Raw genomic sequence first — 23071 nt, forward strand, 5'->3', positions numbered from 1 at the left:
AAAATATAGAGTTTAAGTTTCATTTGTTTATATTTTTCTAAATCTTAATTATTTAGAAATATTCTTGTGGTAGGCCATGTTCGTGGTGAAAAATATAAGGAATTAATCTTCTCTATTCTTTCCCCAGACCCTGCTACTAAGAAAGATGTTCACTTCTTAAAATATCCTATATATGTAGGCGAGAACAAGGGAAGGGGTTAGATTTATTCCGATAGCAACAAGAGTAACAATACAGTTTATAATGATACAACATGTATAGTAAACAAAACCATACGAAAAGAAAAAGAGGGTATGAGATAATCATAACAGATGCGTCGAAGTGACATCAAGTGGTTGATATTATCCCTCCCGGACCATAACTTTTTGTTTCCGAGGGAAAATCTATCAAATTTGATCAACAATCAACGAATAATCCTAATGTAGGCGGTTTTGGTCAGGGAGATGCAGAAATAATACTTCAAGATCCTTTATGTGTCCAAGAACTTTTGTTCTTCTTGGCATTTGTTATTTTAGCACAAATATTTTTGGTTCTTAAAAAACAACAGTTTGAGAAGGTTCAATTGACTAATATCTTTTAAGATGTCTATAAAAATAATAGTTCACTTTTACTCCATCTATTTTTACTCACCCTACAATCATCATTTCAACCACAACCACCACCGTCAATCACCACGTCCTACCGTCCACAACCACCATCCTTAGCTCAACTACAACCGTCACTACCATCAATCACCAAAATCAATTTTCATCACCATTAGCCATCATTTGCAATCATCACAACCAACCATTATAACATCCACTAATCATTATCGATAATAAAAATAATTAGTCAACATTAATATCGTCAACTGTCATTATCATTAGCTATCAATATCATTCCACTATTAATTACCAACAACAACCACGATTAATCATTACTCCAATTACTATACCATAATATACTACCTACAACCACTACCATTAGCCAACACTATCCCGAATCACAGACAATCACTGTCATTAAGCATCACCACAATCAATTGCTATAAATTTTAAAATATTTTATTGTTATAATATTAGATCAATTTAATATTTTCTTTGAATTTTATAATATTTATTATTCTAAACAAAGACAAACAATATCTTAATATAATAATTTGTTTTTTTTCTTATTTAAAATTCAAAAATGTGAAGTTATGCCGTTTGTATTGAATGTCAAACTAAAATATGGTAGACGCTAGGCTTTAGTTCTTTGAGGGAAAAAAGAAACTTTTGATTTCTCCTTGAAATTCCTCGAGAGAATACACAATTACAGATTTTCTGGTGAAATTTGGGAAGACCCAATTCATCTGTGAACATACAGATCGTTAATTTAGTAGAAGAAAATAGTAAAGATTTGATTTTTTGCGATGAGTTCACGAGGGCTGCTGCCATTGATGAATCTTGTTAGACTTAATGGAGTCCCAATTCTGCAGCAGTTGCAATTGGAGGAGCGGCTACTAAGGACCTCATCTCATAACTGGTGTATCGTGAATGATGGAACTAATGAACCCACCATTGTCATGGGGATTTCAGGGTGAGCTATCAATTTTCACCCTTTGTTATGGTATGATGATGTTACTCTTTTTTTCCATAAATACTTTTTTGTAGAAATGTTTCTTGATGGTTTCGATTGGCGGGTTCGTTGTACAAAGATCAATTCTTTGTGGGTTGTTATAGCTTTTTGGGTTTTTTGTTAAATGATGGACTAATCCATAGTTCTTAATAGAATGTGTGATAGTAATTGGTGTCTTTTGCCATGAGTGGCTTATGTATATACATCTATACTGAGTTTGTTGTTGTGCTTGATTGGAAATGAAAGTTAGGAGTTTGAAACATTACTCCCTCTGTCCCAATTTACGTGATGTTGTTTGACTTGACATGAAGTTTAAGTAAGAAAGACGGTTGAGACTTGTTTCTAGAACAAATCATAGATGTTTGTGTGGGTATAAATCATATCTTAAAGACTTTTAAAGTTAAATTGTTACTAAATAAAGAAATCTGTAATTCTTTTTGGGACTTACTAAAAAGGGTTGTGTGTCACATAAATTGGAATAGCGGGAGTATTTGTTTTCGCTTCATAATTGTAGTTTTGCAAATCTTTGAATAGTAGAAGTTACTTTGAGTGGGGTATACATTTTGAAGAGTTTCTCTACAATGAATTATTAGGATGATTTGGTTCGGATGCTATCTGAATTTCTAGGATGTTCACTATTTATCAACTTCATCTCCATATATATAAAAAGAAGTAGCTTGAAAGAAAAGTCTTCAATTGGGTTAGGAGCACGCAAATTCGTACCCTGAGCCAGACTCATTATCCACTGGATTTCGACTTGCGTGCCACTGGAACTGGGGGTTTCTTAGTTATCACAAGAAAAAAATAAGGATCTTTAAGTTGTTCCTAGGTACCATTAAAAGTTGCAAAAGTAAGGCAAAGGCCACTTGTTTCTATATCTCACACTGGATGATGGATGTGCTAGGATGAGTGTGGTGCCACTTTTCATTTACATCTACTTAATAGTCATTTTTAGGGTGGGGTGGGGGGTGGGGGGGATTATACCTCTAACAGCTCAATAAGCGATCAATGAATGACATTATTCCAGAATATCTGCAACTGTGTGGTTTCTGAAAATAAGAAGTAAGCAGATCTTATATGAATCAAATATGTTCCACATGTCAAGAATAATTTGTAAAGATTCTTACTGGTTTGATTTAACTTAGTGAACTTGCAGAATATTAGCATCTGCGTGGTTTCTGGAGAAAAAGTAATCAGAGATAAATTTTCTATGAATCTAATATGTTCCACATGTCCTGAATAATTTGTAAAGATTCTTATGTAGTGAGCTGTCATTGTCAACTTATGACTCCATTTGTGTGTCATAAAGACACTGATAACAAGGCCAGTTTTCCACTTTCAGATATCGCGTAGACCATATATTGGTTGGAGATAAGCGGTCAGTATTACCTACACTTCTGGTGTTCAAATTCTGATCTTTCAGTTTTTAATTGATGCAAGAAGTTATGAGTACTTGAATGCCATAGCTGTAATGATAGAACTTTACTGCTGTATGTTTTGGATTGTGTAATTTTATATAACAGCATTAACCATTTTACAGAAAACCAGCTGAACTTCTTGAAATCGGTCCTGTTTTACAAGACAAGGTTCCAGTAGTTAAGAGGTTTTCTGGAGGGGGCACTGTAATTGTCGATCACCGGACAGTTTTCATCACTTTCATATGCAACACAGACGCTCTCCCTAGTGTACAGCCATATCCTAGGCCCATCATGTCATGGAGTGGCCAGCTGTATAGCAAAGTGTTTCAAGGAGTTGGGGATTTCTCTCTTCGTGAAAATGGTACTTTTTTTGCTCAAGGATATTGTTCATCATTGACTGTCCAGCGTAATTGCAGGAAGTGTTGCAGGTTTTCTTCTTCGAGATCCAAAAAAGAAAAGAGAGAGAAAGAACACTTCACTTTTTACTTGTCCAAAGAAGAAAAAACCACTTGCTTTTAAACTTTGTTAAGGAGGAAACACTTGCTTATGCTTTGCTGTATGGTTTTGTTTGCACAATATTAGTAAAACTTATTTGACTAACAAAGAGAAACTGGAAGTTTCATCTGGCCAACAATGTATTTGTGCATATACTGGGGTCTAGAAACTAAGGTTGAGTGTCAGTCTGATGATGCTGTAGTAAGAACTTATTCTACGATGGTGATTGTCCTCCGATAAAACTTTTATGCCGCACTCATGACTCATTAAGGGAACTTCCTTTTGTATAGATTTAATTGTTTCTGGAATATAAGGTTCAAGAACTTTCTTGCTAACTTCCTGACAAGAAAAATCACATTCATTGGATGACCACTTGGATGCTTCTTTTTCTGTATTCGTATTTCTTATTGTTAGCAATATTATGTTCTTTCCTCCTTATGCTGTTGGTTCCCGTTCCTATGTACACTGTCTTACTTAGCCTTATAAGAATGGTGAATACTACCCCCCACCTGTCACTATCCATCTGCTTGAATTTGTCTTTTGTTTTCAGCTCCCACATTAATCTGACTTGAGGAATTATTATTTCATTTTTTGCTCACCAACTTTCTTAGATAACCAACTTCATATTGTACTTCTACATGATCACAGACTATGTTTTTGGCAACCGCAAGTTTGGGGGAAATGCTCAATCTATCACAAAAGGGCGTTGGGTTCATCATACATCCTTTTTGTGGGATTATGAGATGATGAACATGGGTTATCTCAAACTTCCAAAACGAGCTCCTGACTATCGACAGGTCTGCTAATACTTTTGCAAATTCCTTGTTCTACTTGTTAAATAATCTTGTGAGCATTTTCTTAAAGAACTTGATGATGCAGCTGATTTTTTGACATTGTGTTTCTTGAAACACTCTGATTTAAGATGTTGGCAGAATAATCTCAGCCGTGTTTAAGATTGATGCCAAAATTTCATTCTTGTTGTATGTTGCATCATATGGGACAGCTATGTAATTAACAGAAGGATACTGTTCAGGCAGTCATTAATAGAATATATTCATAGCCAGAAATAGCTTTTCTCTTCCCTCCAACGTATAGTACATTACTACATTGCACTGCATGATACTTCTTCTTAGCCCGATGGTGTCAATACCTGTAAGCTGATACTGATATCGTGGTGAAAAGATGAAGCATGGGTAGCTTCTCCATTTGCACCTTTTGATCCTTATGTACTCTGCTCTCTTATCTTTAATTACATTTGCACAAATAATAATTACTCTGGTAATGTCTTGACAGCTGTGTTATACCATCCCATAATTGTAGAACATGTTTTAATTTTATTTGACTCTGAATTTGCTTGATGTTGTTTTCTCATTGATGATAGTACTGGAATCATGAGGGATTGTAGTATAAGATGCACAGTGTTCAACTAGGAAAGCATTCAACTTCTAGGTTTGGAGGATATGGGAAGGAATTTGTTATTAGATGCCAATGCTTGATAATTATGTAAGTGAATGTTGAAGTTTTGGTACAGTTGACGGTGGTACCTTTTGTTGAGATATTTCATATTATGTTGATGATTCTTATCACATGGTATCAGGTTCTTGTTACCATTTCCCAATCTAGTTTATTGCTCGTGGCTTTTTTTCTCTACGTAAGTTGAGTTAAATATTCTCATGCCCAAGTCTATAGTAGTTCCAATTATATGCAAACTCATTTGCTACTTGACAATTTCTTCAATACTTTTTGTTTGCACAAGTTACTTTTCCTATGCACGTTAAAAAGTTTGCTTGCTTGTCTCTGAGAGAGTGTTCTATTGGTTATTCAGGCAAGAGACCATTCAGACTTTATTTGCCGCATGAAGGATTATATATCTCGACAAGAATTCATCAATAGAACCATTTCTGCACTTGGCAGCCAGTTTAGTGTAACTCCTCTGGAGCTTGAATCATCTGACTGTCCTGATGACACGAAATTTGTGCCCTCCACTAGACTACTAGGAAAACAAGAACTGGAGGAATGTTTTGAGTCTGAATCTGGGAATGTCATACTTCAGTCACTGTAACTGCTACAGGACCTTTGCTTGATGATGCTACTGTATGTCAATGTACCTTAGTTGATTATTCGCTCGAGGAATACTTTCCAACTCATTTGTGTTGCTACTTTGCTCAGACAAAAATACTGAGAAGAAGTGCTACCTTTTTACCATTGTGCTTAGCGGTGGGCATTGTTTGTAAGCACGTCGATTGAGTGCTTACACTAATTATTCTCTGGACACATGACCATCTCTCTCCCCTTCATTTGGTTCTGTGGTTTTAGCTAGTAGAGGTCTTGATGGAAAGTGAAATTTTCCAAATTTACACAGTGCCTCTTGATTATACTCTTTAAGTTTTGCTTTTCAATAATCATAGGTATTAAGAGTATGTTAACAAGCACATTCAAAAGACATGTCCAATGTAACAATAACATCATGTGTAATATGAGTTTTCTCTTGATTAGACCACCTTGATTATCTAGTGGAATAAGGATGCAATTGTACTTTTATGTGGCAGTGGTGATAGAGGGGAATGAGATAGTGGTGGTGGAAGAAGAGGGTGTAAAATTGTTTTGGAATGGTGAGGTGGCATGCCGCGTGATGTCCACTTCACCAAAATGTCAGTGTCATGTAGGATGAACTTTTTACCTAGTATAGAAGGATATATTTGAATATTTTCGTTTAGTATAGAAGGATATATTTGAATATTTTCGTTTAGTATAGAAGGATAAATTTGACTTTTCCCTTTATTTTTTGAATGGGAAAAAGGGGATTTCATCTTTTGTTGTACTGATAATTAGTTTGTTTACCCTTTATAAATAGTAATAATAATAAAAATACTAGCCAATAATTGATGTTGGCAGTGAGATAGATGTAACCATGATAAAATAACATGCAATCTATCTCCTTTTAAGCATCTAGCTATTCTTGAAAAACTTTTATTCCTTGATTGGACCATTTCCAATTTTATACCATTAGACAGTTATAGCAATTTAGTTTAAAGCACGTAAAAAAATTGATTGTCTTTTATCCAATCTTTCATCAAAAGTTGAAATTTGTAAAAAGGAATAAGAGATTCTAATATCTACCATGTGGCACTGTATGTTAATGTGCCTAGTCGTCAATATTAAATATACGCAATCTCTAATAAATTTCTATGATCAAGTGTATTGTAGTGACATGTGGTTTGAGAGCTGTTAATCTTGAAATTATATTTACAAACTGAACTAAAGGTTTCATATAAACATTCAGACTGGTAGAATAGTAGATTTTTCATTTTTAAACAAACTATTACCTAATACATCTCTACTCATGTCCACATAGCGGTCTCCAATTTAAATATTTCGCTCTCTCCTCTAGAACATTTCAAGAATTTTGTTTGTTACTCACTTCATCATTTGCCCTCAGAGCAGAGAAAATCATTGCTCATCTTTAATTGAATGCCTTGAAAGAGGCATATTCAATACAAAAATTCTACCAACAGTAACCTGCTTTATTGCCCACAATATGTGCATAGAGGTGTATTTAGAATGACTCGTTAGTTGTAAGGTCTACAAATATTAAAAGACACAAGTACTTAAAATGACATGTTAATTGTAAGGTCTACAAATATAAAAAGACAAAAGTACAAAGAATGACATGTTAGGTGTTAAGTTTGCAATATGAAATTTCAGTTGCAACATACTCAAAAGAAAAGATATAAACAAAAGGTTCTACCTGTGATTATAAGAAATGAGAAGGAACTTGCCACAGGTTCACAGTGGAGAACAAATGCCTTGCCTGTAACAAAAGGAAAACTTAAAATTTTGGTAAATTCATCCAACAACGAGACAAAGCTTAACTGTTAACTACTTGACGTCAAAACTACACTCAACCTGTAAGCATTTTATAAGATGGTGTTGAAGTTTGCAACTGTTTATGAAATTATGGTGTCGATCATCTTTGTTGGTACTGAAATTTGGTTATTTGTTTTGATGTTTCTTTAAGCTAGTAATGGACTTAACATTACTTGTTTTTACTGATTTTGGGAGCTGATAAACTGTTCTGTTTTGTTATTATAGTTTTAAAGCTAGAATTTATTTGTTGATGTATGTTTTTGACATTGGAATACAACACTTGATAAAACACATATTTAGTACAAAGAGAAAATAACCAAATGACCATTCTAATTATCAAACTACATACTTATACTTCATGGGTCCTATTAGTTTTTGACATCCACATTATTTCGCGCATTAATCTTTTTCTTTTTTTTTTAGAAAAACTTCCTCCTTCCTCAATCATTTCCTCAACCCTAACCACGGTAAACACTATCTTTTACCTCAAAAAATTCTTATATGCCTAACAAATCAAAATCAAACCTAATGGCAATGATTTTACACCTAAAAATCAAAATAAAAAATGGTACTATTTTTGCACTATTTATATGGCTCTACAAAGCTTTGAACAAAATCTTACACCTTCTAACCCCACCCCCTCCGTTCGCGCACACCTTTTAGTAGGCAAAGAAATAACTTGCAACATCAATTACAAATAGTTTATAATGTGAGTTTGGATATGAAGATTTGATTGATGTTTTCCTAAGGGTGAAAGAGAACGCGGAACTTCAATTTCCAATCACAAACGATCCCATTAAAGCTGTGATTTTCGTAAGTTTGCTCTAAATAGTTGCAAAGATAAATCATTTTTTTCATATGTCAGCAAATCAACGTAACGTCCTAGTCCACATCCCTATTAAGGTTTCTCCTTAAAGATTGTTCTTCTTCACTCTATCAGGTCCCTTGTCGTGTGTGTTCTTAAAGCTTGAGTTCTTGAAAGACAAAAATCACCTTTTTAATGAATGAATCATTTTGTTGTTTGTTCACTTGAATATATCAATTACCAACAAGAATTATTATCCGCTGAACAAACAACCTCGTCCATTCTCATTGGAAAAGTACGTTGTCCTTCTCACCAACCAACTGACATGACAACTTTACCCTTGTTCACCATAGTGAACTTCGACGAGAGCTACTTTACTTGGGACCGGATCTCAGCATTTGTGAGAATCATCAAAACACCTGAAATACTACAAATTCCAAAAGAAAGTAGAGTAAAAAAAAAATCATGCTGAAACATCATATTAAATAAATGATAACTAAACAATTGGTTGGTTAATGACGGGAATTCTCTAACTGAAAAAAATTTTCTTAGTCGTTACACATAAACTGAATTCTTGATTTCAAGAAAGTGAAAAACAAATGAAGATCTATTCCATTTCTTCCTTTCTACTCCCTGAAGAACTCTGTATTCTATATTTGCGAAAAAAGATTTTGTTGATGCTCACAAGTCGTTAAGAAGGTGAAAAAAGATCAACAGAACACTATCATTCCATTTTTGTAGTTGAAGAATTGTGTAGGTATGAATTATTCTCCATTATTCCTTCCTTTCTTTCTGAAGAATTCTCTGTCGTTGTTACACAACAATCAACTATTTGAAAAACTTCATTTTTCTTTAGTTCTAAGAGAGTCTGTGAGTATTAATTGTTTCCATCTGTGTCAAATTCTTCAACTAGTCAGTTTTGATTATACTTTATATATTTTAGTTTCAATATTAATTTTTGACAATTCATGTTGTCATACTTTTCTCAATTATTGTTTCGTTTTCTTCAGTTCGAAGAATAAATAGACTTGGTTGCTATCTGAGAGCCTACACCACCTCATGATTTGAAGGGACTATTGATTTCCAAATTTATCATTTTTATATTGAGAAAAAAGAAATTTTAATTTCTAAATGAGTTCTAATGTAATCTCTAATTATGGGCAAATATCTAGCATACCCTAAGGTAATCTTTGATAATGGGCGAATCTCTAGAATAGAGTGAAAATCATTTCTACAATAGATCAAATATTGTGAACGTGCTAAGCACTTCAAATTTTCAAGATCTGTGTCCCATGTCAATTATAGATCTATACTTTTGAATCAGAGGCGTATCCAGGAGGGGGTCACCGGGTTCACGTGAACCCATGCTCCCCTCCTGAAATCATAAAGAGTAGTGTTATATTTTTAAAAAAATATTAAATATAGATATGTGAACCCATAGTTGAAGTATCATATCGTGCGATTATGATTAGGTGCACCTCTCTAAGTGAGGTAAGAAATTTGAATCTTTTATTTATCTCATTTTAATTTTCCTTTCTAAAATTGGGTAACGCCTCTCTAAGTGGTTTGGATAGGTACAAATAAATTTGAACCTATAATTTTAAAATTTTAATTATTTTTAGTGATAAAAACCTAAATGTTAAACCGATCAAATATATATCTTAGATCGACCTTAGCTTTTCGTAATAGTACACCCATCATCTCAAAATCATGAATACGCCTTTGCTTTTGATTTTGATTCAACTTATATGAGAAGAGAAAATTAGGTCAAAACTTTGGATTTGACACAAGAAAGGAAGGATACCATAGATGATTTTTAGAAAACAATTGACAAGGTAATCTGTTGTGGTAGAACTTAGCTAAACACTTAGGACTCGTTTGGTAGGAGGTATTAAATAGAATAGTCCATGGATTAAAATTTAATCCATCTAATACATTGTTTGGTTGCATTATTTTATTTAATCCATGGATTGCTTATACCTTATGTATGGTCTTATTTTATCCCTAGTAAATGGAGGGATAACTAATCCAAGGTTTGTTAAACCTTGGATAAGACCCCTAAATGACAAAATTATCCCTTTATTCATTTTCCTAAATTTCTTTTATAATTTAATTTTCTTTTTATTTATATTGAAATAATTATAAATGTTCTTTTTAATTCTCCAAATCCGTTTAGTGTAATTTAATGATTTCATTAATATTTTTTTCTCCTTTTTTTTTATTCAATGTAGTTCGTCGATTAATCACTTGGAATTTTTTTTTTAATAAGCTTTAGCTATTGAACAATATAAGTAGTCTTAAATCTATGTTAAGTTTAAGATATACTTTACCAACAAAAAAAGTGGTACGTCATACCTCAATTTTATATATATATATATATATATATATATATATATATATATATATATATATATATATATATATGTATGTATGTATATATATGTATGTATGTATATGTATGCATATGTTTAACGTAACTAGTTAAATAAAATAGAAAATCCTAAAAAAACAATATTGTCCCACAACAATTTTGATTAATTATTCTCCGGGTTTTGGTATAAAATTGTATAAGTATATTTTTAGATCTTCATTTTTGATAAGTTTAAACTTTTTTGTCAACATCCGGTTGCCATATACAATAATTATACAGGTTAAAATTTGTAAAAATAAATAAATAAAGATTTAGCTTTTTTTTTTTACTATGAATTTTATTCAACTGTTGCATAGTATTAAATTCTTGTTATTAATTATGCACAAAAAAGAAAAAAAATTGTTTCAATTTATATAACACACTTTTTCTTTGTTGTTATTTTCTAAAAAAAAAATATTGTAGTGTTATGGTCCGATTATCTACCTTGACTCAATTACATGAAATAAACAATCTCATAATAACACAAGGATATAATAGGAAAGATTTTTTTGTAGAGTTTTAAATCAAACACAAGATTAAGTGAGAATCAATGAACCAAACGCTTGACAAAAAATAATCCCTGCACTACTAATCCCTGCATTACTAATCCCTACATTACTAATCCCTGCATTATCAATATTTGTACCAAACGACCCCTTAGTGTGTGTAAATTATTTATTTTGTTGTCCTTTTTATTTATTTAAGAAATTAACGTGGCTCTTCCTCCGACAAAAAAGTTAAATACTAATGGTTCGTTTTATTAAAGAACAAGTCATTTTTGGATAAATTATTTATTGATTCTCACAATTCCTAACATAAATATTAAAAACATCTATATTTTAAAATTAGGAATAAGGGTCTGAAAAATATTTCAATTTTGATCGGATTTGCTGTTGCGATACTAAACTTTCATGAGGACCTATTACCTCCCTAGATTATTTAATACCGTATTTTAAACATATATATTTGCCCACGTGGACATAAAAAATAATGCAAAATCATAAATAGTAATGTGTCCACGTGGGCACATATATACCTTTAAAATACACTATTAAATAGTTCAGGGGGTAAAAAATACGGTATTAAATAGTCTAGGGATGTATTAGGTCCTTATGAAAGTTTACTATCGCAACAACAAATCCGACCAAAGTTGAGATATTTTTCAGACCTTTATCCCTTAAAATTATTATTAAAAATGTCAATATTCAATATTTTAGAAAATGAATTGTATTCTATTATAATTAATTTCTTTTCCTTTTATTTGTCAAATCAGGCTCAAATTAGACTCCATATTCCCGTAAAAAATAAAAAAAAAGATACCCCATTACCCACTTACCCCTCTTTCTAGGATTTACCCCAAATTGCTCCTTTCTCTCTCTACCCTTTTTCACCATTGTTATCTTCTTTCCTTGTTCAATAAAATCAACTCTTCCAATTTCCTACCCTTTGTTCAAGAAATCTCACAATTAATTCAAAAGATTTTTCAATCATTAATAAAGGTAAATTCGAAGTCAACAAGTATTTTGTGAGATTTCTTGTGATTTTGTTTTCATAATCATCATAATCACCAAGTATTTTGTATTTCGAATTTTCCATATTTAAACAGTGTTTGATTTTTTTGTGAGGTTTTCATATTCACCAAGTATTTATGAGATTTCCCTCTTTTATTTATTTCAGATTTTACGTCTTTTAAACTCTATTGTTCGATTTTTTTGTGATTTTATTTTCATATTTGAGATTTAATAGATTTTAGTAATCTACATTAGCATTCATACATCATATTGTTTGATTTTTTATACATTCATAATTAATAATTTCAAATTTTGCTTATAGGGTTACTAATATATGCACAAGTGTACAAATTTGGATTTGGGTTTGGTTTAAGTCATAATATCTAACATAATTAGTCAAAACAACAACACTTTAAAATATTTATTTAAAATGTCAGAATGACAATATTTTAGAAAATAATATGTATTCAGATTTTTTTATTTAAAATTAATTTTATTTATGAAAACAGTCATATATTGGACCAAATTCTAAACCAATACCAAATATAAATAAATTAAATCAATACCCATTAACCTTCCTCTTCACCTTCACATTTCTATCCCACCTTTCACGTTTCTACCCCCACCTTTCATGTTTCTAGATTCTCTTTCTTCAAGTTGCTCACAAATTGTTCATCAAAATATATATTTTAATTCAAGAAATTTTCTTGATTGTTAAACGAAATCTCTTTATTAATTCAAGAGATTTCTCGATTGGCAAGGTAATTTCCATTATTTATTTAATTTTTTTTGATTTGCTGTTTAAAATCACCGATTATGGTGTATATTTTGGATTCTATATATTACGGATTTTCAGTCAATTTTTTTAATTTTTATGTGATTTTGTTTAGATATTCATCAAATATTTAAGTATTTCAGATTTTTATTCTTTTAAACAATTTTTTTCAATTTTTTATGTATTCATCCTAATTGCGTATGTAAAACAAAGTTTTTATCTTATTTTGCTTATTTTGTATTTACAATATCACTTTGTATACAAAATAGTTTGTATTTAGATTTGATTTTGTATTCGTCCTAATGGTATACCATCAAGTTTTGTATTTATATTTGATTTCGTATTCATTCTCAATTCTAAATAACCAAAATACAGTTTATTTATTTTATATAGGTATTCATCATAATTGCATCAATAAAACAAATTTTGTATTTTATTTTGCTCATTTTGTATCTTCAATATCACTTTGTATACCAGATAATTTGTACTTATATTTGATTTGTATTCATTTTCAATTCTAAATAACCAAAATACAATTTATTTACGTATTCATTATATAAGTATTCATACTATTTGCATTAGTAAATAGATTCATTATCACTCGCAATTTATATTTCAATTACATTTTAAAATAATGACACATAAAATCATATTTAAAGAAGTCCATCCGAATACATTTCAGATAAAATCATGTTTAAAAAAGTTCAAACAAGTAATGATAAAAAACTAAGGGAAATATTTTTACCTTTTTTGAAATATTTTTTCTCCCATGATTCGCTCCCTTCTGTTATTAAAAAATTGTATTCTTTCAAATTACATAAATTAAATAAATACAGTCAGCATTATAACTAATCAAAATATTGACATTTTCAATAAATATTGAAAGTGTTGACAAGGAGTCCTATTAGATTCTAAAATATTGTTGTTTTGAAAATTTTCCCAAAAAATTAAAAAAATCAGAAAAAAGAGCATAACAGACGAAGAAGACATAGAGAGTGAGAGAAGAAAGTTGAATTGTATTCATACCAGGATTGTATTCATATTAATTTTTGTTTGTCAATTGTTTTTCTTTTACTCAGCATTTGTATTTTTATTAAGAACATTGTATTTCATTTTTAGTTTGTAGTCATTCAAAAGCTAAGGTATGTCAAATTGATTTAAATTTCTTAAGCATAGATGTATTCTATTTTTTTTCACAGCCAATTTGTATTTGTTTTTAGAATATTGTATCTTTCCTCAACAAATTGTATTAGTTCCATTATGTATGTTTTTTTTTTTCAGAATCTTGTATCTCAATTTTTTTTCATAGTCAATTCATATTTTTTTTAGAATATTGTATCCTTCCTTAACAGATGTATTATTTCCACCATGTATGTTTTTTTTTATTTTTTCAGAATCTTGTATCATTTCATAAATCATATTCATATGTAATGATTAGATTATATTGGGATACAATCAGTAATATTTTATAATACAAATAACAGAAAAATATATTTGGCAATCATGTAATACAATTTTGATCACTAGGATACAATCTGTAGTTTTCACTATGAAAGTAAAATATCAATTTTAATTTTAATGGTAAAGTCATCACATAAAATGTAAAAATTATTAGTATACAATTACGATGAAAACATAATAAAAAGGAAAATTGATTTCTTTGAAATTATAACTGATGAGAAAATTTTAAGTGATATGTTCCTTTTTTAAAATATTATCTCCCCTGATTTTCTTTTTTCTGTTATTAAATAATTGTATTCTTGCAAATCAAACAAATGAGAAAATACATAAATCAGATACATAACAAACAAATATTGACATTTTAAATAAATATTGAAAGTATGGCTAAAGGATCCTATTAAATGTCAAAACATTGACGTTTTGAAAATTTTCCCTTATTAATATAGGATAAAAATAATATAATCTACACTCCACCGATAATTAATTTGGGGATAATGTATAACGATTGATGAACAAGTTATATACACATTTAGGGATTTAGATGGTTGAATTGGGATTTACATGGTATAAGGTTTGATTTTGGGCTATAATTTGGGTGGTTTTTAATTAGCTAGATGAGTCTTTTAAGTATGGGTAAAAATTAAATAAATATCGGGTAGGCTTTTAGGATTGAGACACGTGTTCCCCTGTTAGAGTGAATGACACAAATGCTCTACTTTTTGGATGACAGAGACTCTAGTGTCAAAATAGTATAATAAAGAGGTTTCGTATATTATTTTCGATAGTTCACGAGTATATTTATATTTTTTCCATGATTAATGACGTATTGAATAGACTTTGAAATTTGATTTAACCTTTAAAAATAACAAAACGATAACATATTTTAGTATTTCATTTACAATGTTTCTCTTGCACATATACCCCTTTACATCCATACCCCACTAAATAATTACACTATATATCCCCAACTAATTTCACATAACTGTTCTAAAGCAGTATCATATAAAATATTGGTATCAGAGTTGGCAGTGCCAACTCCAATGGACAGATATGGTTTTTTTGGAGGGATAATTTCAAAGCAAATCAGAACAGCTTTCTCAAGATCTTGTAAGCTCAAGTAAGACTTTTGACTTAAGATTGCTAAGAGAATGAAAAAGAAAAAAAAACGAGAGTTTTGAAAGAAGGCTTTATATTGTTTGGAAGATTGCTTACAATTTGAGTGATGAGTTTGCAAATGAGAGGCCCTCTATTTATACTAATATACTTTCTATGGGCCTTAGTGTAAATAATATTACAATACAAGTCCCTCTATATTTACAATTTGGTCCACATTTTAGAATTCTCAACACTTTTTAGGGAATTCTAAAGTCGTAAAAATATCTAGGGGTTCTAGAGTTCTCCATAAGCCTCTTTACAACTCTAGATTCTCCTCCCCTATTTCGATGCTGAATTTGAACAATGAATTGGTGGGACATGACATTAGTCCTAGCATGCAGACCAGATAGCAACACGCTCAACTACTGGGAAGTTTGAGGCTTCCAGAGTTGAGATGCTTAGACTTGAAGGATTCAAACTCAATGAGGAAACCCACTTTGTTGACTGTCCAAACTAGAAGAGTTGATTTTGAATGAGTGCTGCATAGGTAGTATATGGAAAGTTAAAGATGTCATAATACATTTTTCGAAACTGAAAATTCTAAAAAGTAGGCATTGGTCACCTACATATGGAAGATATCAAATTTTGGTCATGACACCTAAACTGACAGATGTTCAGTATATTGGACCACCGGCTACAATGTTGTTACAATAGAATGTGGACTGTTTAAACACTCTAAACATTGGGTTGAGATATTGTCGGAGGGCCTGATTTCGCAACAATACCAACAGACAAATCAGAGTTATTGATTACCAGAAGAGGGCAGAGGAAAAGGTCCCAGAAGATTAAAAACTTCATTTTTCTTTAGTTCTAAGAGAGTTTGTAAGTATTAATTGTTCCCATCTCTAGTTTTAATATTAATTCTTGAACAATTCATGTTGTTATTATTTCTGCAACTGATCTTGTTTCGATATGAATTATGGATATAATACATATTTTTCTTGAATGACTCCAACAGACAAATACGGTTTTTTTGGAGGGATAACTGCGTTGTTTCAATTATTCAGAAACATGAGCAACATATAACTCTTTAGTATCAAAGCAAATCAGAACAGTGAGGAACACTTGCTCACTAATCTGGAAAAAAAAAAGACGAGAGCTTTGAAATAAGGCTTTGTATTGCTTGGAATAATAATTTGAGTGATGAGATTGCAAATGCGAGGGCCTCTATTTATAGTACTCCCTAGGGAGCCTTTGTGTAAATAATATTTACAATACAAGTCCCTCTATATTTACACTTTGGTCCACATTCTAGAATTTCTCTACTTTTTTTAGGAATTTCTAAAGCCTTCTTAAAAATATCTAGGGGTTTCTAGAGTTCTCAATAAGCCTCTCTACAACTCTAGATTCTTTTCCCATATTCCGGTGCCAAATTTGCACAGTAAAATGGCGTGACATGACATTAGTCCTAGCATGCAGGTCAGATAGCAATGCTCAACTCCCGAAAGTTGTAGGCTTCCTGAGTTGAGATGCTTGAGACTTGAAGGATTCGAACTCAATGAGGAAACACATTTTGTTGACTGTCCCAAACTAAGAGTTGGTTTTGAATGAGTGCTGCATAGGTAGTATATGAAAATTTAAAGATGTCATAATACATTTTCCGAAACTGAAAATTCTAAGAATTAGGCATTGGTCACCTACATACGGAAGACACCGGATTATGGTCATGGCACCTAAGCTGACGGATGTTCAGTAAATTGGACCACCGGCTATAGTGTTGTTACAACAAACTGTGGACTGCTTAAACACTCTATACATTCTGTCGGAGGGCCTGCTTTCGCAACAATACCAACAGACAAATCAGAGTTATTGATTATCAGAAGAAGGCAAGGGAAGAGTGCCTAAAAATGATTTATAGCGGACGCCAACTGACACAAATCGACATTAATGAAATACAAAATATGTTGATGAGGGTGGCTCCCCAGGCACACCTCATACTTGATACAACAAGTAAGTGTATCATGATGACCCTAGCAACTTTATACTAGGGGAAAAAAAATTATTAGTTGATTTTTTTTTTTCCAATAGTGACAGGATCAGATGATGAAGGTGCAGGAGGAAGACAAGAATGATCCAAGCATGCTGGTGTAGAAGTGTGGGGGCCAAGTTACAAAGCCGTTATGTAGTGGTCTAGATAATTCTAACGGGTATAAATGTGCTATTGAAAGGAATGCTCAACATAGGATAATGTTGTTTTTTTTAGTATTAGAATGCACTATTTTGTACAGCAAAACAAGTTCTAAGCAGCTGGAAAAAAATGTAATATCTCTTTACCTATTAGTTGCAATTTCTATAGAGAATTGAGTGGAGCTGAATCTCCATGATAACATCTAAGCATTCCATTTTGGTCCCAAAGGAGTACATTTTTCAGATGTTGTCTTGCATCAGGATACTCATAGAGGAACAATTCAGTATCCCTTGCTATATACAAAACCTTTTTTCTGTCCTCTTTTGCAGAGATTGTGTTGCTCCTAAATCTGTTTTTTTTTTCTCCTGTGAATGGGAACGAGAACGATTTTCTTTACATATCTCTCGATGAGAATATTATTTCTCTTATTATTTGACCAGTTATTTTCAACTTGCAATTCTCTTTACTGAGTTTCCAGTATTCAAACTCTCTTGTTCCAGTTACAAATTCATGATAAAACATTTGCATAGATTAGGTAATTGGTATTTATGAGTCCAGTCACCACAAAGAATCAACAGAGAACAATCATCTATCTCTAAATCCATTTTTATCTCTACACAACTCTCCATATTCTCCGTGTCTTTTTCTTTTGCCATTTTGTCTTCAGCAATTTTGTCTACATGATGAAAAGGAACAATATAAGGTTATATCATACTGTAACACCTCGGATTCGAGAAAAAGGCAAAATAACAGTTTTCAGCAATAGTTGGTGCCATCCAACGGAAGCCAACCACGTCCCGTGGACAGGACCACGGACCGTTGGTGTGGTCTGTGGATTGGTCGCCCAAAAATGCTTAAAAGCCAGAACCCCGGCCTGTACCAACGGACCGTCATTGGGTTCACGGTCCGTGGATCATGACCCCAAAATCTAGTTTCTGAAACCCCAAAATCTAGTTTCTGAAACGAACGACGGTCGTGCAGGACGGACCGTCGGTCAATTGAGGCCCGTCGATGGTAGGTCGGCGGTTATTTTAGAGGTAATTGAGTCTTTCCTAATTATTTTATCCCTATACTTCGTCGTCTTACCCTTCACCAAAACCCCTATATAAGTTATTTTAATCCCAAATTCTATTCAAAAACTACATTCGCTTCAAATTCACCCGAAGAAGTTGAGTCTCTCTCCCAAGGATATTTCTCTCTCTAAAAGCTTGAAGAAAAAGATTCAAGCTAGGGTTCAAGATCAAGACTTCATTCTTCAATTGCTTTGGGCTTTTATAGTAAGATATGATAGTTTTCATCCATGGATTCCTTCCATTCGTAAAGTTCTCAAATTCTCCTATTTTTAAAAAGTTAGAAATCCTCAATTTAAGATCATAAATAGAGAACTCACAAAATTCACCTACTTCAGAGTTATATGAGTCGAATAAACATAATCAAGCATATGACTTAAGACAGAGGAGAAATATAAAACTCGACTTATTGTCAAGGGGTATACACAATAGGAAGTGATTGACTATGACAATTGACAAGACTCTCACATGTGACGTGAAATTACCTCAATTTTGACTATTATTGATGGATATCTATAAACTATAATTACATTAAGAGAATGTAAAAACAATCATTCTCGATAGCGAACTACATGAAAAGAATTGGCTTGAAAGAACTTCAAAATATCATCAAATGGCCACAAACATATAGTTTGTAGACTTTTATAGTCGTGTTAGACATTGTTCCAAGACTGCAAAATAAGTAAAGTTTCTTATGCCAAGTATGGTCGGCGTATTTCAATACAAGATATGTTTGTTAGAGAAAAATTAGTAAATGTTCAAAAATTGTTGCTGAGAGATTTACTTCAAATTAACTACCTCATAACTGATATGATTATTTACATATTAATTACAACATCAATACATAAAACTTTATAACAATTGCAATTAGTAGATGATATGTCTATATTTTAATGTACATGATATAGAGAGTACTTCTTTAGTATACTGCTTTAGTTGACGATTTCTATTCCAATATAAGACATTTTTCCTGCATGGAGTTGAAGAGCAACGTCCCCAACAACCTATAATTTAAGAATTTCATGTATCAGATACAAGAATATACATATATATTTTCTTTGCCTCAAATTAACTGTCGTATTTCTTTTTTACAATCACACACCATAAGAAAAAATTAATCAGGAGAGGTTTTTCTTTTTAAACTATTTTTTACCTTTATTTATGTTGTAAAATATAATCTCTCTTCGTTAAATATTTATTCGAGGTGTGTGATTTTCAAGAACAATTACCATTAAGAATAAAGTAGGGAAAAATAATTCATTTTGTCTTGGACTTCTAAAATTGACAAATAATTTGGGAAAAATCACGACAGATAATTTGAGACAGATGAAAATAGATATAGCGGATGGAATGAGACACATACTTTGGCCATGTATCTAAAGGAGGATTGAGTGACACCAGCTACATGAGGTGTAATTATAACATTAGGAAGTTGAAGAATTGGATTAAGAGGATCAAATGGTTCAGTCCAAACAACATCAATTCCTAATCCTCCCAAATGTCCCAATTTAAGATTATTATAAACAGCCTCATAATCTAAAACACCACCTCGACCTATATTAATTAAAAGGGCACCCTGCATTAACCAATATTAAAGAAACTCATTAATCACACTTAGCTTGCCAAATATCATCATATATTATCACATACTAGTATTTTATATTTAACAGACTAAAAACATACATTAATTAATTAAATGTTAAATATGCTCACCAAATATTACAAGAGTATAATTATATAGATATCCTTTTTATTTGTTAATCAAAGGGTAAATATGTTTAATTCACCAAATATTATAAGAACTAAAACCATTTTTTTTTTATCAATAATTGAGGACCAAAAGGTACAATTATATCCCTTTTATTTGTTTAACTAATTTGTCTTTAATACGTCTCATCAAATACGTGCTTTTATAAATTTTGTTTTAACAAAGGGTGACAATGAGATTCGATCTTGTAACATTATTGCGGAGAAACCTACCTTTTTCATAGCAGATATGAAATCGTTATTCACTATGCCAATCTGCAAGTGACCAACATACTTTAATTAAGAAAATATCGAATTCAATTATCAAATGATCACTCAACTAATAATTATTATCTTGAAATATTTTTTTTATTTTCATTTTTCTTCAATAAAACAAATGACTTTCTAATAATTACTATTAGCTGAGTGACCATATAAAAAATCAACTTATATATTTTCGATTGACGGAAAATAATAAATTAATTTCATTCTCAATATAAAAATAAGAGTCTCACAGTTTCAGTAGTCATAGGTAAACAAGAGACAACAATATCAGCTTTACTTGCAAACTTTAAAATATCATCATGGCTTCCTCTCTCATCAACCATTTCAGCAAATGAAGCAGCATTTCCAGTTTCGCCACTTGGAATTTTAGCCACCTTTATTCCTTGTTTTGTCGCAGCATTTATGTCAACACCTATATTAAAATAATTATAACAATGAAAAATTTAATCAAACAAAATTAATTTGGGTAATAACTAAACTAGAAGGGAAAAATAGGGAGAAAAATTAAAGAAAGTTGACCATCGAGCCCAACTCCAAATTGCATTATGAGCTTCATGTTCTTGGCACGAGAGATGACATCAGAGTTCATTTCAAAGTTTTTAACCACACAAATATCATAGTCACCAATCATAGCAGACACATTCTCAAATGGAATATCATCAATCTACAAATTAAAGTGACAAATACTAATTAATTCACTACTTAAAAACATGAACTAACGACAGATAAATTTTACAGTACCTGAACCATTGGATAGTCTTTCAAGTATTCTTTTGTAAAATTCTGAGAATCAGGAAAGTGAGGTCCACAAAATAGAACACGAGTAACATGATTCAACGACGTGTTTGCCCCTAAAAAAAAATTGTAATAGTTAAAGGGGCCCTAGTTAAAGACTACATAACGATGTAGTAATTGTTTGAATAAAAGTTCTAGTTAAAAAATAAATAATTTAACTCGCCAAATAGTAAGTGTAAAACAATTCTGGACAAGTATATTAAAGTACAAACAAATGGTAATCATAAACAAATTAAATGTCCTATTTATCGACAAAATAGTACTACTAATATCTTTTTTGTCCTTTGAATCACTTACTGAACCAAAAAGAAATTGCCCTTTAGTAAAAAAAAAAAAAAGTATAATTGTGATTGTGTAAATCATGATAAATCAATTGGATTCACTATCTACTTCAACTTTTACCTTGTTGACGGAAAATCGATTCTTCAATTTGTAATCTCCTCACAGTTCCCTTCTCCATATGTTTAATGAAATTTAGAAAGCAAGATCTGTAGATATTAAGACCAAAAAAAATTAATTTAAACACTAAAATGGATTCACCAAATTGAGTTAGTGAGAAAAAATAATGTTGCTTCCCACACTATTGGATAACAATCACATGAATGCTTATGATATTTCATTCACTTATAAGCTTGTGATAGGTAATTCGATACTCCCCGTTCTTATTTAGTTGTCATCATTTTTAATTCATATCCCTTGAGAAACTAGGTAACTTTATCATTATATCCTAGTTTAGTGTTCTTTAAAGTCAAGTTTTCAATAAATGAACATGAATTGGTTTATTTTGATTACAACTAATTTGACCAATGAACATAAATTAATTACTTAATTTTCCTATGTTGGTTAAATACATATTTTTAAGACAAATAACTCTCGAGGATAAAATAAGAAGAATAATATTATTTATGCATTGATTTTGTGAATGACAAGTATTAAAAAATATTTATTTTTAATAAGCACAACAGTTAAATAGAAACAGAAAGTATATGCGCAATTGCGTATGCCATGGAACAATTAATACTACATAATCAGGGGCGGCTCAAACCCATTGGTGGCCTAAGGCCAAAATCAAACTAGAGGCCTTAAAAAAAAATTATAAATATTTTTATTTTAAATCTATTTTTCTAGCTTTTTGAGATACAAAGTTGTTAATAATTTTTGTGTAGTCAATATCTTCTAATAATTCCTTTTCAATAGATAATATAGCCAAACCACTTAATCTTTCTTGAGACATTGTCGATCTTAAATAAGATTTTATTATTTTTAATTTTGAAAAACTTCTTTCGGTTGAGGCGACTGTTACGGGAATTGTTAACATTATTCTATAAGCAATGTAAGCATTTGGAAAAGAATCAAGTCTTTTTATTTGATTGAGTATCTCAATTAGAGTATTGTCTTCTACTTTTATGATTTCCCTTAACACTTTTAATTCAGAAAATAAGTCTAAACCGTCAATATCGGAGTGAGTATTATGTTTTAAGGAACATTCAAGATTAAAACAATATTTTTTTAAATTTTCATCATCTAATGATCTCAATTTTTTCCCACTAAATAGA

General features: G+C 31.2%; 2 protein-coding genes across 2 annotated transcripts; one reads left to right on the forward strand and one right to left on the reverse strand.

The window, feature by feature from the left end:
- The first annotated feature begins 1235 nt into the window (after window positions 1-1235).
- Window positions 1236-5681, forward strand: LOC125824916 (uncharacterized). The gene is made up of 4 exons (XM_049504260.1): window positions 1236-1555; window positions 3135-3373; window positions 4156-4304; window positions 5333-5681. Exons 1-4 carry the CDS (start codon window positions 1389-1391, stop codon window positions 5567-5569), a joined length of 792 nt encoding a protein of 263 aa, XP_049360217.1. The 5' UTR covers window positions 1236-1388; the 3' UTR covers window positions 5570-5681.
- Window positions 5682-19583: 13902 nt separating this feature from the next.
- Window positions 19584-21975, reverse strand: LOC125824972 (uncharacterized). The gene is made up of 7 exons (XM_049504318.1): window positions 21918-21975; window positions 21462-21571; window positions 21240-21384; window positions 20951-21132; window positions 20670-20711; window positions 20053-20265; window positions 19584-19693 (listed from the first exon to the last, which is right to left on the reverse strand). The coding sequence occupies exons 1-7, from the start codon at window positions 21973-21975 to the stop codon at window positions 19622-19624; spliced, it is 822 nt and encodes a 273-aa protein (XP_049360275.1). The 3' UTR covers window positions 19584-19621.
- Between the last annotated feature and the right edge of the window lie 1096 nt (window positions 21976-23071).

This window comes from Solanum verrucosum, unplaced genomic scaffold (assembly GCF_900185275.1).
Source record: "Solanum verrucosum unplaced genomic scaffold, falcon-dt-bn FXZP01000086.1, whole genome shotgun sequence".
Classification (NCBI taxonomy): Eukaryota; Viridiplantae; Streptophyta; class Magnoliopsida; order Solanales; family Solanaceae; genus Solanum; species Solanum verrucosum.

What these genes read in the sequence shown, in the direction of transcription:
- LOC125824972 (XM_049504318.1), bottom strand. Translation starts at nt 21,975, where the DNA reads ATGGAGAAGGGAACTGTGAGGAGATTACAAATTGAAGAATCGATTTTC. An exon ending in TCATATCTGCTATGAAAAAG is followed by an intron (nt 20,266 to 20,669) that starts GTAGGTTTCTCC and finishes TGGTTAATGCAG; the next exon opens with GGTGCCCTTTTAATTAATAT. An exon ending in CCTTTAGATACATGGCCAAA is followed by an intron (nt 19,694 to 20,052) that starts GTATGTGTCTCA and finishes CTTAAATTATAG; the next exon opens with GTTGTTGGGGACGTTGCTCT.
- LOC125824916 (XM_049504260.1), top strand. Translation starts at nt 1,389, where the DNA reads ATGAGTTCACGAGGGCTGCTGCCATTGATGAATCTTGTTAGACTTAAT. An exon ending in TTTCTCTCTTCGTGAAAATG is followed by an intron (nt 3,374 to 4,155) that starts GTACTTTTTTTG and finishes ACATGATCACAG; the next exon opens with ACTATGTTTTTGGCAACCGC. An exon ending in GAGCTCCTGACTATCGACAG is followed by an intron (nt 4,305 to 5,332) that starts GTCTGCTAATAC and finishes TTGGTTATTCAG; the next exon opens with GCAAGAGACCATTCAGACTT.